The sequence below is a fragment of the Balaenoptera borealis genome (genome assembly GCF_965194805.1).
Source record: "Balaenoptera borealis genome assembly, chromosome: 10".
Lineage (NCBI taxonomy): Eukaryota > Metazoa > Chordata > Mammalia > Artiodactyla > Balaenopteridae > Balaenoptera > Balaenoptera borealis.
Window position 1 is genome coordinate 58,812,107 of NC_138874.1, and position 12,065 is coordinate 58,824,171.

Consider the following 12,065-nt stretch of genomic DNA (forward strand, 5'->3'; position numbering starts at 1 on the left):
TGTCCTACTTCTTCTTGCCTGGAGGCCTCTTTTATGGCCCTTTGGACCAGACCTGAAGCCGTAACTTGCTATCAATGGTTGAGATGTCCCCAAACCCAGGGCTAGGCATGGAACCTCAAGCCAGGTACCTAAGTGCTATCAGACTCCGCTGAACTCTGCAGGCTGGAGAAGGGGGCCCCAGGATGTGGGTCTAATTTCACATGAACTCTGCTCTCTTCCATACACCCCCAGAAAAGAGCAGAACCCTCCTAGCTCAGCTGCTGACATGGACCTGTTTGGGGCTGATTGGACAAAGCTATTCTATTTCCAAAACCCAGCTGAGACAAAGACCCTGGCAGGGGGCAAGGACTGCAGGGTGTCCGTAAAAACTGCCATATCTGCAGAGGCCTGTGATGTCACCCAGGTGGCCCCACCTTTGGCTTTTATAGATGATTTCATAAGGATGCAGGCTGCTGTGTTCCCCTGGGTGTCCTGTGTCCCATGAGAAAGAATATGCACTCTCTGCAACCTTTCAGCTGTTGCTTCTGCGGGCGGGGTGGGAAGGATGAAACACTGGGCACAGCGTGCTAATGGGCACTTGCACAGGGGAAAAGGCCAGGAGAGTGAGGCTCAGACCTGAGAGCCTACAACCTGCTCCTCTGCACACCACGCAGAGGTCCGCTGGCTGCCAGTCTGTAGGAAACGGCTGCTTGTGCCCGGTGAGCAGGGCCTCTCCTCCTGAGCGACCGTGAGTGAGGGTCTCCCCCTGTGCTTGCCACCTGGCCCCGAATCCCTACCAGCTTCACATCCTGCCCTGGGCTGCTGGGGGCAGTCCAAGCGCTGCAGCAGGGAATGCCATACCACACATTCCAATGCCCGTTTCTTAGGCCGCTGGGCGACCTCGGGCAATGGCCCCCGCCTGGCAGGACAGGCCACACCTGCCCGCACAGCACAGACATGCAGTGAGGATGAGTGAAGCACACGCACATGGCAGAATGGGTTTGCGTGGCTGGCAGGCGGGCGCAGGCAGCATGGAGCGGGCGGATGGGTGGGCAGGCAAGGCTCACCATTAGGTGCACGCTGGAACTCGACTTCCTTTTCTGGACACACCACAGCAAAAGGGAAAGAGAAGGGGAAAGAGGAGGTAAGAAGAGAAGCACAGAGACGCTGCAGGTTAGTGCACCAGCATGGGCTCTGCCTCAGGAGAAAAGAGCAGAAGGAGGAGACCTGGAGTCCAGCACCAGAAGGGTTAAAACAGCATCTAGACAGACAGGCACACACACCCCTCCAGACCCTGGGAGAGGAAGAACTCCTCTGCTGTCAGGTTCACAAACACAGATTGAGGATATTCTGAGGTGTCTCAGATTTGCTCAGAGAAACCTCTTAAAAGGAGATTAAATCACAAGTCTATGAGAGTAAGTAACATTTTGCTGCAGATGTATAGGTTTGGGCTTATCTAGCTCACCTACAGGATTATTTATTTTCTTTCATTACTAGGTCTGCCTGAAATTCGAGAGAGCAGCTATCAGGTAAAGAGCAAAAGCTACTCTAGGTCATCCTCAGCTTTAACATTTGACTTCTGAACCTAGACTTTTTTTCACTGGACTCCTAAAACTCCTTTTCAGAGAAAGATGTTGAGCTTTTGAAAATCATCTGACAAGTATTAAATTTTGGCACCCATTTCTTTGTTGGTATGGCCATGCTCATTTATAAGATTTCAATGTTTTATTGCATTTTGTAATTAGGGGGCAATGGAAAAGCAGGCGTGCTGGTGATTAAAAGTGCAGTGATCTTACAGACACAAAGATGTAAACCACAGGGAATGCTGAAAGCAGGGATGCCTTGGTCTCAATTAGAAGCTCAAACACTTTATGTTCAGACATGAAACAAGAGCAGAAAAATAAAGACCACACGGAACACTGAAAATATATCTTGGAAGACTGTGTCTAAAAGGTGAAAGGTAATTAAGGATTTTATCATTAGCTCACCGGGAGACAGAAGTCCCCTAGGAACATGTCTGTGTGTCGTTTACTCGCTTATTCATCTAACGATAGCCAACAAATGCTTACTGAGGGCTATTCTAGGCATAGTGAACCCAGATAAATGTTCCTGCCCTCAAGAAGCTGACACTCTACTTGAGAAGACATTTTTGAGAACGTATTCTATTCAAAAGAAGGGGACTACAAGTATTGAAAAGAATGGTCCACAATTTAGAAATAGGTCTAAAGAAAAAGAAAGCCTAAATATAATGAGGCCTCTTGCTTTAGCCTTTCATATATACCCACATATGAGATTTTACTTCCAAATTATCCAAAAAAAGGGAGTTGCTTTACATTCATATATATACTTCTCCCTTTATCCAACCAGAGTGGTAACACTTTGAAGGAAGGTCCTATCTTATTTGTCTTGGTAATCTCCATGGTGCCTAGCAAAATGTCTAAAAGTCAGCATACGATCAACAAATGTTTGCCAAGTTCAACTGGGTTTGTTGACGCTGGTTTTTCCCCAGGATAAAGCAGAGTACAGGCTTCTAACTTGCCTGGAATTACAGCACTGAAAACTGCAGGAGCACAGACCAGGGCCAGTCTTGGAGTCAAAAGGCCATGCAGGTTGCTTTCACCCAGACCTTGCCTTAGGCAGAGTACTTTCTGCTGTCTGCTTCAACTAATGGGGAGTAAGTTCCCAACTTGCTCCCAGCTGCCTCTCTTACTTAAACTGCCCTGCATGAAAACTTGATATAATCCTTTCTACTCATGGGTTAGTTTCTACCAGGTGAGCAGGCTTCTTTCAATTTCTTTCTCCATCCCTTTAGGGTTTTGCCCTCAGCCATGCATAGCTGGCCGCCTCCTCCGGCAGCCTGCAGCACTGTTTAATTACCAGATCATTTTAAAGAACCATACCTCACTTATGTTTAAAAATTAAATATTGGGGGCTTCCCTGGTGGTGCAGTGGTTGAGAATCTGCCTGCCAATGCAGGGAACACGGGTTCGAGCCCTGGTCTGGGAAGATCCCACATGCCGCGGAGCGACTAGGCCCATGAGCCACAATTGCTGAGCCTGCGCGTCTGGAGCCTGTGCTCTGCAACAAGAGAGGCCGCGATAGTGAGAGGCCCGCGCACTGCGATGAGGAGTGGCCCCCACTTGCTGCAACTAGAGAAAACCCTCGCACAGAAACGAAGACCCAACACAGCCATAAATAAATAAATAAATAAATAAAGAGCATGTGTTTATAGTCCAATCAAGTCAACCCCACTTGACGGGGCAACAGAATGCTCTCAAAACGTTTCCTTAAAAAAAAAAAAAAAAAATTAAATATTAAAAATTTTAAACCAGAAAAAGGTTCAAGCCTCCTTTCCACACTTAAACAAATATTCAAACGGTACTTAAGGAAAATAATAGCATCTCTCTCTTCCTTTTCTTTTTCCTTCTTTCCTCCCTCCCTCCCTCCCTCCCTTCCTTCTTTCCTTTCTTCCTTCTTTTCCTTATTTCTCTCTCCTTTTCTTTGCTTCCTTGCTCTTTCTTTTAAGATTGGATGGTCATTCTGGCCTGGGACTAGTGGAATGCACAAGTTGTCCTCAATTAGGGGCCCCTCAAGTCTTGTCCTGTTAAGTGGCTCTCACTCCTCCATAGACCCTGGGTCACTGGCATCTACCTTCAAAGAAACCTAACCAGAACCTGAAGTCCCCAAATTCAACTGCACAAGGTAGACTCACTGCTCAAACCAATGCTAATATCCGAGCATCTGTGAAAGCTTCTGAACAGCAAGAAAGAAATCTCCCTATGGACTTTAAGCAGCAGAAACTGGGGAGGGGTGGTGGGCTGGGAAAGGAGGATGGGGTCTAAAAGAAAGATCCAGGATGCTGACAGATCAGGATCTTCTGAGCGGCTTCACAGGCCTCCCTCATAACACAGGTTATCACCTTGACTTTCAAGAAGGCCCAGAAAAGCAAAACCTGCATACCTTGCCTTGTCTTTTCCTTCCCCTTTTGCAGTACTTTCATCCAACCACGCTGTTCATTATTATATACTTGTTCCTGATTATAAAAGGACTGCAGCCACATTACAAGCAATTTGGAAAAGAGAAAAGGAAAAAAATACCCATAATCCTATCACTGTTACCAGTCTTTTGTGTATGCAATTTAAACATATCATTGTAAGCTATATACAAGTTTATGCCTTACTTTCTTTTAATGTCTTACTTTAAAAATAAATAGTATCTTAATTTTTATTCTGATTATCAAAGTAATACACGGTCTAGGTGAAAAATGTAGAAAATACAGAAAAATGTATGAAATAAAAATTTCCCAAATTCCCATCACCCAGTGAAGTTACTATTAACACTTCAGTGGGTTTTCTCCTGGTTCTTTTTCTATTCACATATTATACACTGAATATAATCTATAAGTACTTTGTTTTTTAAACAAAATTTAGACAGTAGTGTATGTACTGCTTTATATCCCACTTTTTCCACTTGAAACATTTCTGTCATTATATAGTCATAAAAATTAATAACTTTGTAATGGTCAATTAGATTTCCCATAATTATTTAGTCATTATCCTTTGGGCTTTTGATGTTTCCCATCTTCTCATGGTTATAAGTAATGTCATGTTGAACATGTTTCTGCTTTCAGTTTTTCCATATTTTGAGTGATTCCTTTAGGACAAATTCCCAGAACTAAAGGGTAAAACAGGAACATTTTTATAGCTTTTGACACACAGGCTGCTTTAGGAGGGGTCATTCCGATTTACACCACCATCACGAACTTAAGAGTCAAAAAATGGCACCTCCTTTCAACCTGCATTTCTCTGATACCAGTGAGGCTAAACATCCACATTTGTTAACTCATTCTACTTCCTCTTTTCAGATTGTCAGTTCTTCTTCTTTGACCATTTATCTGCTGGATTTTAGGGGGTATTCTTATTTATCAGAGAAAGCTCTTTTGTATAAAAATAATATTAACTCATCCCATCACACCTGCTATGAATATTTTCTCCAACCTGTCTCTTGTTGGCCTTTGAATTTTGGTTGGTCATGCCCTTCTTAAACTCTTGCATCTTAGCTTCTGTTCCCACCTCTATATTCAAAGTCTTTTCTCAAGCATAAAACTCATTTACGGAGTACCTAATCAGGGTCAGAACCTGGGCTAGGTTCCCCACACATGTTCTCATTTAAAGCAATTTAACTACTGATTCTGTTTGCCTAGCCTGTATCCTTCTCAGCGTTCCTGTAAGGGCTGGCATTGTTGCACACCTCTGTTCTTCCTCCACCTCTTTCTCCACTTCCTTTGCTAATTCCTCTTCTTCCAGCTCCTTAATAACAGATAGCCCTGAAATTCTGCCTTTCCTGGACTCTTCAACATTTGTGTGCTTTGGATTCATATGGAGGAATGGGAGTGTTATTAAAATTCAGATTCTGCCTCCCGCCCAAGGCTTCCTGAATCTGAATTCCAGGCTGGACCCTGGAATCTGTGTATTTTAACTAGCTCCTTAGGCAAGTCTTACATGGCTGTGCCTGAGGCCAGTATCTACAAAGTTCTGCCAGAAACCTACTCCTTAATGACAACTTTAACCCATCCTCTCACCATCTCAGCTGTCACTGCTTTATTTCAGGTCCTATTTTGTGCAATCACTCTCTGCTTCCCCACCATACAAAAGCTAATGGAGTTCCCAGAATCATCGCGCTGTTTCAAACTTGTGTGTTCCCTTTGCCTGGAATGTCCTCTCCTCTCCGCTCCCCTCCTTAACTTGGCAAAATCCAACTAGTCCTTCAAACTCAGTTCCTGGGCCATCTCCTTCAGGAAAATTTGCTGTTCTGGCTCAGGTGCTTGTCTCTCTACTCCTCCAGCGCCTGCCTGGCACATACCTCCCTCAGTGGACATGAGATTCACTCAAGTGAGTCTCCCTCTGCACACCTCCCTGGGCTACACCAGGTATCTCCCAGCACCTTTGAAGACCTCTCTGCCCAGATCTTCACTTGTCTCTCAAACTCAGTATGGTCAAAACAAAACTTCTCTTCCCAGCAAAACATTCCTTCACAACTACTCACATTTCTAGCAAAGATACCACCATTTCTTTCAATATTCAAGACACTTTGCCATTACCTTTGATGGACCCTTTTTAAATCTCCCATACCTAATGGGAACTTCCTTTGCCACACCTCTCATCAGAGCTAATGTCTAATCAGAGCCCAGCACCCATGGGTAGAGCTGGACCAATGACCTACAGGCAGCACCTATTCCAAGTGGTTGGTCTGTGCTCCTCTGGTGGTTATTTTTAATATTAACCCTTTCTATTTCTCATCATCTTTTCTTCACCCTACACCCAGACTATAATAAATCCTAGTTGATACCTGTGTCTAGTTCCTACCCTCTTCTATTCACCCTTACATGCTTAGCCAAGTCTTTCGAAAACATCACTCTTAACCTTCCGTGCTCAGTGGTCTATGGTGTTTTCTGTGGTCTAACACACAAACCTCCAATTCCTCTGCTCAACCAGACCAATCCAGCTGTATTTTTTATATACCTCTACCAAACACCCCATGTTCCAGTTGGGCAGAGTATATCAATACGTATAATAGAACCCATAAAAATATTTTTTGTTGTTTTTAAGTTACAGAAGTAATACATTCTCATTTTAAAGAAAACACATGTGTACAAAGTAAAAAAACAAAAGGTGTGTCTCCCCACCCTGCCTTCACCTCCAATCCCATTCTCTAGAGGCAATCATTGACTTGGTTCCAATCTTCCTACCTCCTTTTAGCTTTCTCCAATAAGTCTCTTCCCCAGAAGCTTCTTGGATTGAACCATCCCATGTAGGGTCCAATACCATATACCATTCAGCGCTTAGCTGATCCCAGGTGTGTCCACTTTACTTTTTAATTGACCTTGCAATTCTTGAGGCTGGATGAAACCTGCATCTCCTCTTATACCTCTTGTGTGCGTCTGGAACTGAGTGTAGCACTGAGCCTCTGATAGGTACTTAATAAATACTTTGTAAAGATTGACTCTAGCTTCTTCTCCACAAAAATATATGCGAAATCTCTCTCTAACTCAACTAGCCACCTTTTCCTAACCTGGCTCCACCATCGAGCTCACACCCCTGTAACTGAGGGGCTGCCAGTCAACCCCAGCTCCATGTCAGCAAATGTGTGTGGAGCCCAAGCTCCCCTCCTTAGGGCAGAAGTACATGGAAGCAGGCATGCAGACAATGAGAGAAAGAGAAGGGATGGGGGAAGGGAAAGGGGCACACAGGTATATCTCAGCTGGGGACATAAGATCCTGGGGAAAGGTCTAATTTAAACTTTTGTTGGAACTTAAAGGTTTGCATAATAATGGTTTGAAATTCTCTGTGGCGTAAATTGGTAGGCTTCAAGATAGCATGAACTCCTATCCAAAGCCCCAGCCCCAGGGTCCTTTCTACCCCCAAAGCCTCTAAGAACACCTTGGCTGTGTGAGGACCCCTCTACCTTGGCCAAGCAGCCACCCCCACTAAGGCTTCTTGTTGGTCCCTATGGGCCCCTGTCCCTCCTCTTGCCCTCATCCCCCAGGAAAAGTTCCCTCACCAAATGAAAACGAGCTGTGATGTACCATGTCCCTGGTCTGTGTCTAAGGCACCTATGCCTCGAGAAAGTTTGACGCTTTCACTCAATGGTATCTGAGCTGGGTTCTGGAAGTGCTTTGGAGATAAGAAAAAAGAACAAAAGGATAGTGGCTTCAGGTGCCAAGCCCTGTACCCTGAATCAACCAGGCAAACTTTGCTTTCATTTGATTAAATCAGTTTGTGCTTTAAAAAGAAAGGAAGATTAACCAGTAACCTAAAAAACCCAGAGAGTCAAGCCCTGGAGATGAAACCTGTGTCTGGAAGTCAAGTTCAGGATTCAGCTCTAGTAAACTATAGTTTGGATCACCTCCCCTGAGTCTTTCCAATCAAGCTAGGGTCAGGTGAAGCACGTATCCCTCTGCCCTCTCAGGCCAGTGGAACCTGCTGTTCTGAGCAGAGAGGTTTCTGGTTTAAAGCAGAAAAGCAAGGATAGGAAGGCTCTTGGGGAAAGGGGGAACAAAGTGCCAAGGAGTCCCTTGGGAGTGACTGTTGGGAGAGAAAGGCCAGACCTTGGGCTGGAGGAGTGGAGACACCTACCTTGACACCGCCGTCCGACTTCTTGTTCAATAGGCTTTTGGCAGCTGTGAAAACAAAGAGAAAAATCAAGTCTCCTGTATTGTACCCTCTTCCCATCCTGAAGTCTGGCAGCTGGATCCGCAAGAGACTGATGTGTTTGACAAGGGGGCCAGGAGTCTCCTGAAACCCCTAGAAGAGGCCCTTCCCGATGCCTCAAAGCAAGAAGGGCATCTCAAGCAGCGTCAGACCCTCAGAGTGGCACCCCAGGATCTCCTCTGCCATGGAAGAGGGCTCAGCATTAACAGGGACACTCCGCATTTAGGAGAAACCACATTCAATACTGGGGCTGCCCGGGCCATTGGGAACTCTGCCTTCAGCAGCTTCCACCTAGGCCTGGAAGCAGAGTGCCAGGGTGAAAGGTGAGGGCTCCGTCCCTAGATGCCATGGAGATTCTCAGGACAGCCAAGCTGCAAGGATGCAAGACATCTCCTGAGTGTTCTCAAGAAACAAGAGTGTCACAGTTCACGAAGGAGACCAGACGTGAGGACAGACAGACACAGACACACAGACTAGGACCACCTACAGGAGGGTTTTGCCAGGGGGTTGAAGCCTTGACTGGGCAGGTCCTCACTGCCACCCTTTCCTCAGTCTACTCTCTGGACCCACTGAGCAGAAAGGACTGGGCAGAATAATGAGGTATTAAACAGATTCCAGCCAGGCACAGGGTGATGCTCAAGGCTGATGAGCTCCACATAGGAAGGCTGGTGATGCCTGTTGGCCACAAAGGTCACAGGAAAGTAGCAGACAGTGGATGGGAGATTCCAGGGAGATTGAATCAGTCCAACTGTCTGATCCACCTAGACTCTGATGGGTTTGCATCTTGGTTCTACTGCTTGCTAGCTGTGTGAGTTACTTAACCTCTCTGAACCTCAGTTTCTTATCTATAAAATGAGATAATGGCATGAAAAGCACTAAGCAGAGTGCCTGGCACATAGCAAGAACTCCGCAAGTGTTAACTATTGTCACTACTGCTGCCATTCTTCCCTTCAGGTGGCCTTTCCTATCCAAGCTGGGTCTCCAGTGAGAATAAGGATCCTTGCATCACAAGAATTCTGACCTCCAAAAATGGCCTTTGGTCCTATCTCCAGTTTATGCTGGGGTGATTTGAAACTTATTTTTTAAATGTGTTTACTACTATGCCTGACCACCAACGGTGTTAAGTGCTTTACATACGTCAAAGTTCTCTACTCTGACAGCCCATTAGAATCACTTGGGAGTTAGAGAAAAATGCTTATGCCTATCCCATGCCCTAGGGATTCTGATTTTATTTGTCTGGGGTGGGGTCTCAGCATCAGGATTTTTTTTTTTAACAAGTTTTCTCATACAGGCAGGGTTGAGGGCCTTAAACATACATGATCTTAATCATCACCATGTTATTTCTTAGCCCCATTGCAGAGGTGAGGAAACTAAGGTTGGGAGAGCTGATGTGACTTGCTCAGGGTGTGGCAGGGCTGGGATCCAAACTCAGGAGCGGCTGTCTGCACAGCTTCTGTACTCTATTGCATTTCAGACCCGGAGGCCGGCAAATGCCAGACTTCACAATTGTGAGGGGCGTGGCTTCCCCTTCGGGGCCGCCCACCAGTGCCGCTGAAGCCTAGTCTTCTGCCGTGGGCAGCTCAGCTCCGGGCCACGCCAGGGTTGTCTCGGGCCACCTTGGCCGCAGCCCTCACAGGCAGGCCAGGCTCTCGGGCGGGTGGCTTCGGGAGGAAAACCTCCTGCTGCCCAGCTCCACGTCCCAGGCTACTGCCTCCTGAGAGTTGGCAAGCGTCCAGCATGCACGGCTGGTTAGGGGGCTCCGTAACACCGATGCGCTCGCAGATGCCAAGTTAGGTGGTCCGTCTGGCATGCCCATCTCAGCCCGCAAGCATGGGACTCGCCTCCCTGGTGAGCGGGCCTGGCATGCTGGCCCTCCTGGTGGGGTGGCAGGGAGCCGAGGCAGGCGGTCGGGGAGGACTCATGCCACGTACCTTGCCCGGCCAGGCCGGCGGCGCTCGCGGCAGGCGAGGCGGGGGCGGAGCTCTGCCTGCCAACTGAGGGGATACAGTCTCTGAGTGCACAGAGCTGCCGCAAAGCCACGGGGGCCAGTCAGCAGCGAGCATGCCCCAGCGCGAGGCGCAGGAACCCGCTGCCGCTGCGCACGGCGGGGTCCGGGCGGCGTGGCCAAGCCGGCCGAGCTGGGGGAGCGGAGGCGCCGGGGGCAGGCTGGTGAGCAGGTGCAGCCAGCCCTGCAGCAGTCTGGGAACCTGAGAGGACAGGGCGTGGAGGATCCCGCGGCTCCACCTGTCCCACGACCACCTCGGGTGAGGGTCTGCAGGTCAAAGCCTGACTTGGCAAGGGGCGGTGTCCCTTCAGAGGCAGCCCAGCCCTAGCTAAAGGCTGTCAGGAAACTGAGCCTCATCTGCAAACCTTCCTCCCCAGGGGACCTAAAGGAGGACATTTTCAGAGCGCAGCCCTTTCCTCCGGCCACATTCCAAACAGTAGAGAGACTGGCCCTCGGGGCCCAGGGAGGGTCCGTGGCCCTTGTGCAGCCAGTTCACTGATGTTCCACAGCCCCCAACTCCGCAGAGACACCGGTAACTTTTCCTCTTCAAGGCAGGTGGCCAGAAGAGGCTGCATTTCAGAGTTCCAAAGGTGTAGGTGCCCCAAAAATGAGCGCCCAGAAAGTAAACAAAGGCCGCTTAAGCAATACATTCTAGAAGCCCCGATTCCACCATTAGCCAACCTGCTAGAATCCAGGGATAAGCTGAACCTTCTTTTTGGGATCAACTCAGAAAACAGCCTCACTTGTTTCTAAAGAAGCACACAAGTGCCCTTCCTTCTTGATTATACTTCTAGACACCTCTTCCTACAGAAGCTTCTGGAGACTGGCTCTGTCTTCACCTGTCCCAGAGTCAGGGCAGAAGAGGTCATCCTGGAATGCTTGCAGCATTCTTTTTTGTTTGTTTTTTTGTCTCCTGCGCCAGGGCAAAGTGAGTGCCACGGCCAGACAAAGTCTGGGCAGCAAGGACAGGAGGCTCTTTAGGTATCAGTGAAGATGCTGTGTTGTAACAGAGAGACTGAGTTCCTGAAACCAGGACACCAATTTTATGAAATGGACGGGGAGAGGCTGATGCAGAGGCCGGAGGCCACGGGACAGGGCACATGCTATTGATTTCCTAGCAGCCTGTTTCACATCTCTTCCACTCAGAGAGAGAAGAGATCACCCCATTCTAGGGTCGGCACATATCTGCCCTTGAGTGTCCTCTGCAAAGGCTTTCTTCAACCCAGAAAGTAGAAGGTGCACAAGTAATTAGAGGACCAGAGGCCTGATGTGGGACAACAGCTCCACCTCTGCAGGAGGTGGCCCACTGTGCCCTCCTGTCCCCATTTGTGAGGTGAATCCAGAAACACAGCCTTCCCCTCATGGGTACCCATGACACAAGATCGAGCCCCAACTAGGGTCACAGGGGATGGGCCTGAGGGGGACACTCTCCCAGCTTACTCTCCAGTCCTGATCCTCCAGGGCCCTGTGGCTCTCACTAGGGCTAGAGCTCATGAAGCCCCAGAGCCAGGGTTGGAGGTTACCGGGAACCAGTACAGCCAAGCCCGTGGACTCAAGCTCAAAGAGGCAATCTCTGCCCAGGTAGCCGCCCACCTGAGCCTCCCGCACACACAACCCACCCACCCCCACCCCCCCACCCCCTGCCATGGCTGTGTAGAAGGAAAACAAGGGAGGGAGTCTGGTTATGAGAATGAGAAGGGGGTCTTGAACCAAAACTGTGGGGCTGGGGGTTAGGGGGAGGGAAGATCAGGGGAAAAGGCAAGCTGGGAAGAAACCTTTCTGTCTTAAGTCCTGTCATTAATCTTTTCCTCACAGAAAAGCCACTGTGCTTCCCAACTGAGGGCAAACAATGATGAGGGTGGGGGGAGGGG

The 12,065-nt window shown here is 48.2% G+C and overlaps 1 protein-coding gene across 18 annotated transcripts in view; it reads right to left on the reverse strand.

Annotated features, from left to right (window-relative positions):
* Positions 1–12,065, reverse strand: part of CAMK2G (calcium/calmodulin dependent protein kinase II gamma) — a 54,307-nt gene that overhangs the window by 11,980 nt on the left and 30,262 nt on the right. For 6 of the 18 annotated variants that reach the window (XM_082406678.1, XM_082406669.1, XM_082406677.1 and 3 more), the window contains 3 exons: positions 10,121–10,183; positions 8,115–8,158; positions 1,047–1,079 (listed from right to left, as the gene is read on the reverse strand). In XM_082406678.1, coding sequence (XP_082262804.1) covers positions 1,047–1,079; positions 8,115–8,158; positions 10,121–10,183 — 140 coding nt within the window. The remainder of the gene's footprint in view (positions 1–1,046; positions 1,080–8,114; positions 8,159–10,120; positions 10,184–12,065) is intronic. The other 12 variants (XM_082406672.1, XM_082406682.1, XM_082406668.1 and 9 more) reach the window with 3 other exon arrangements.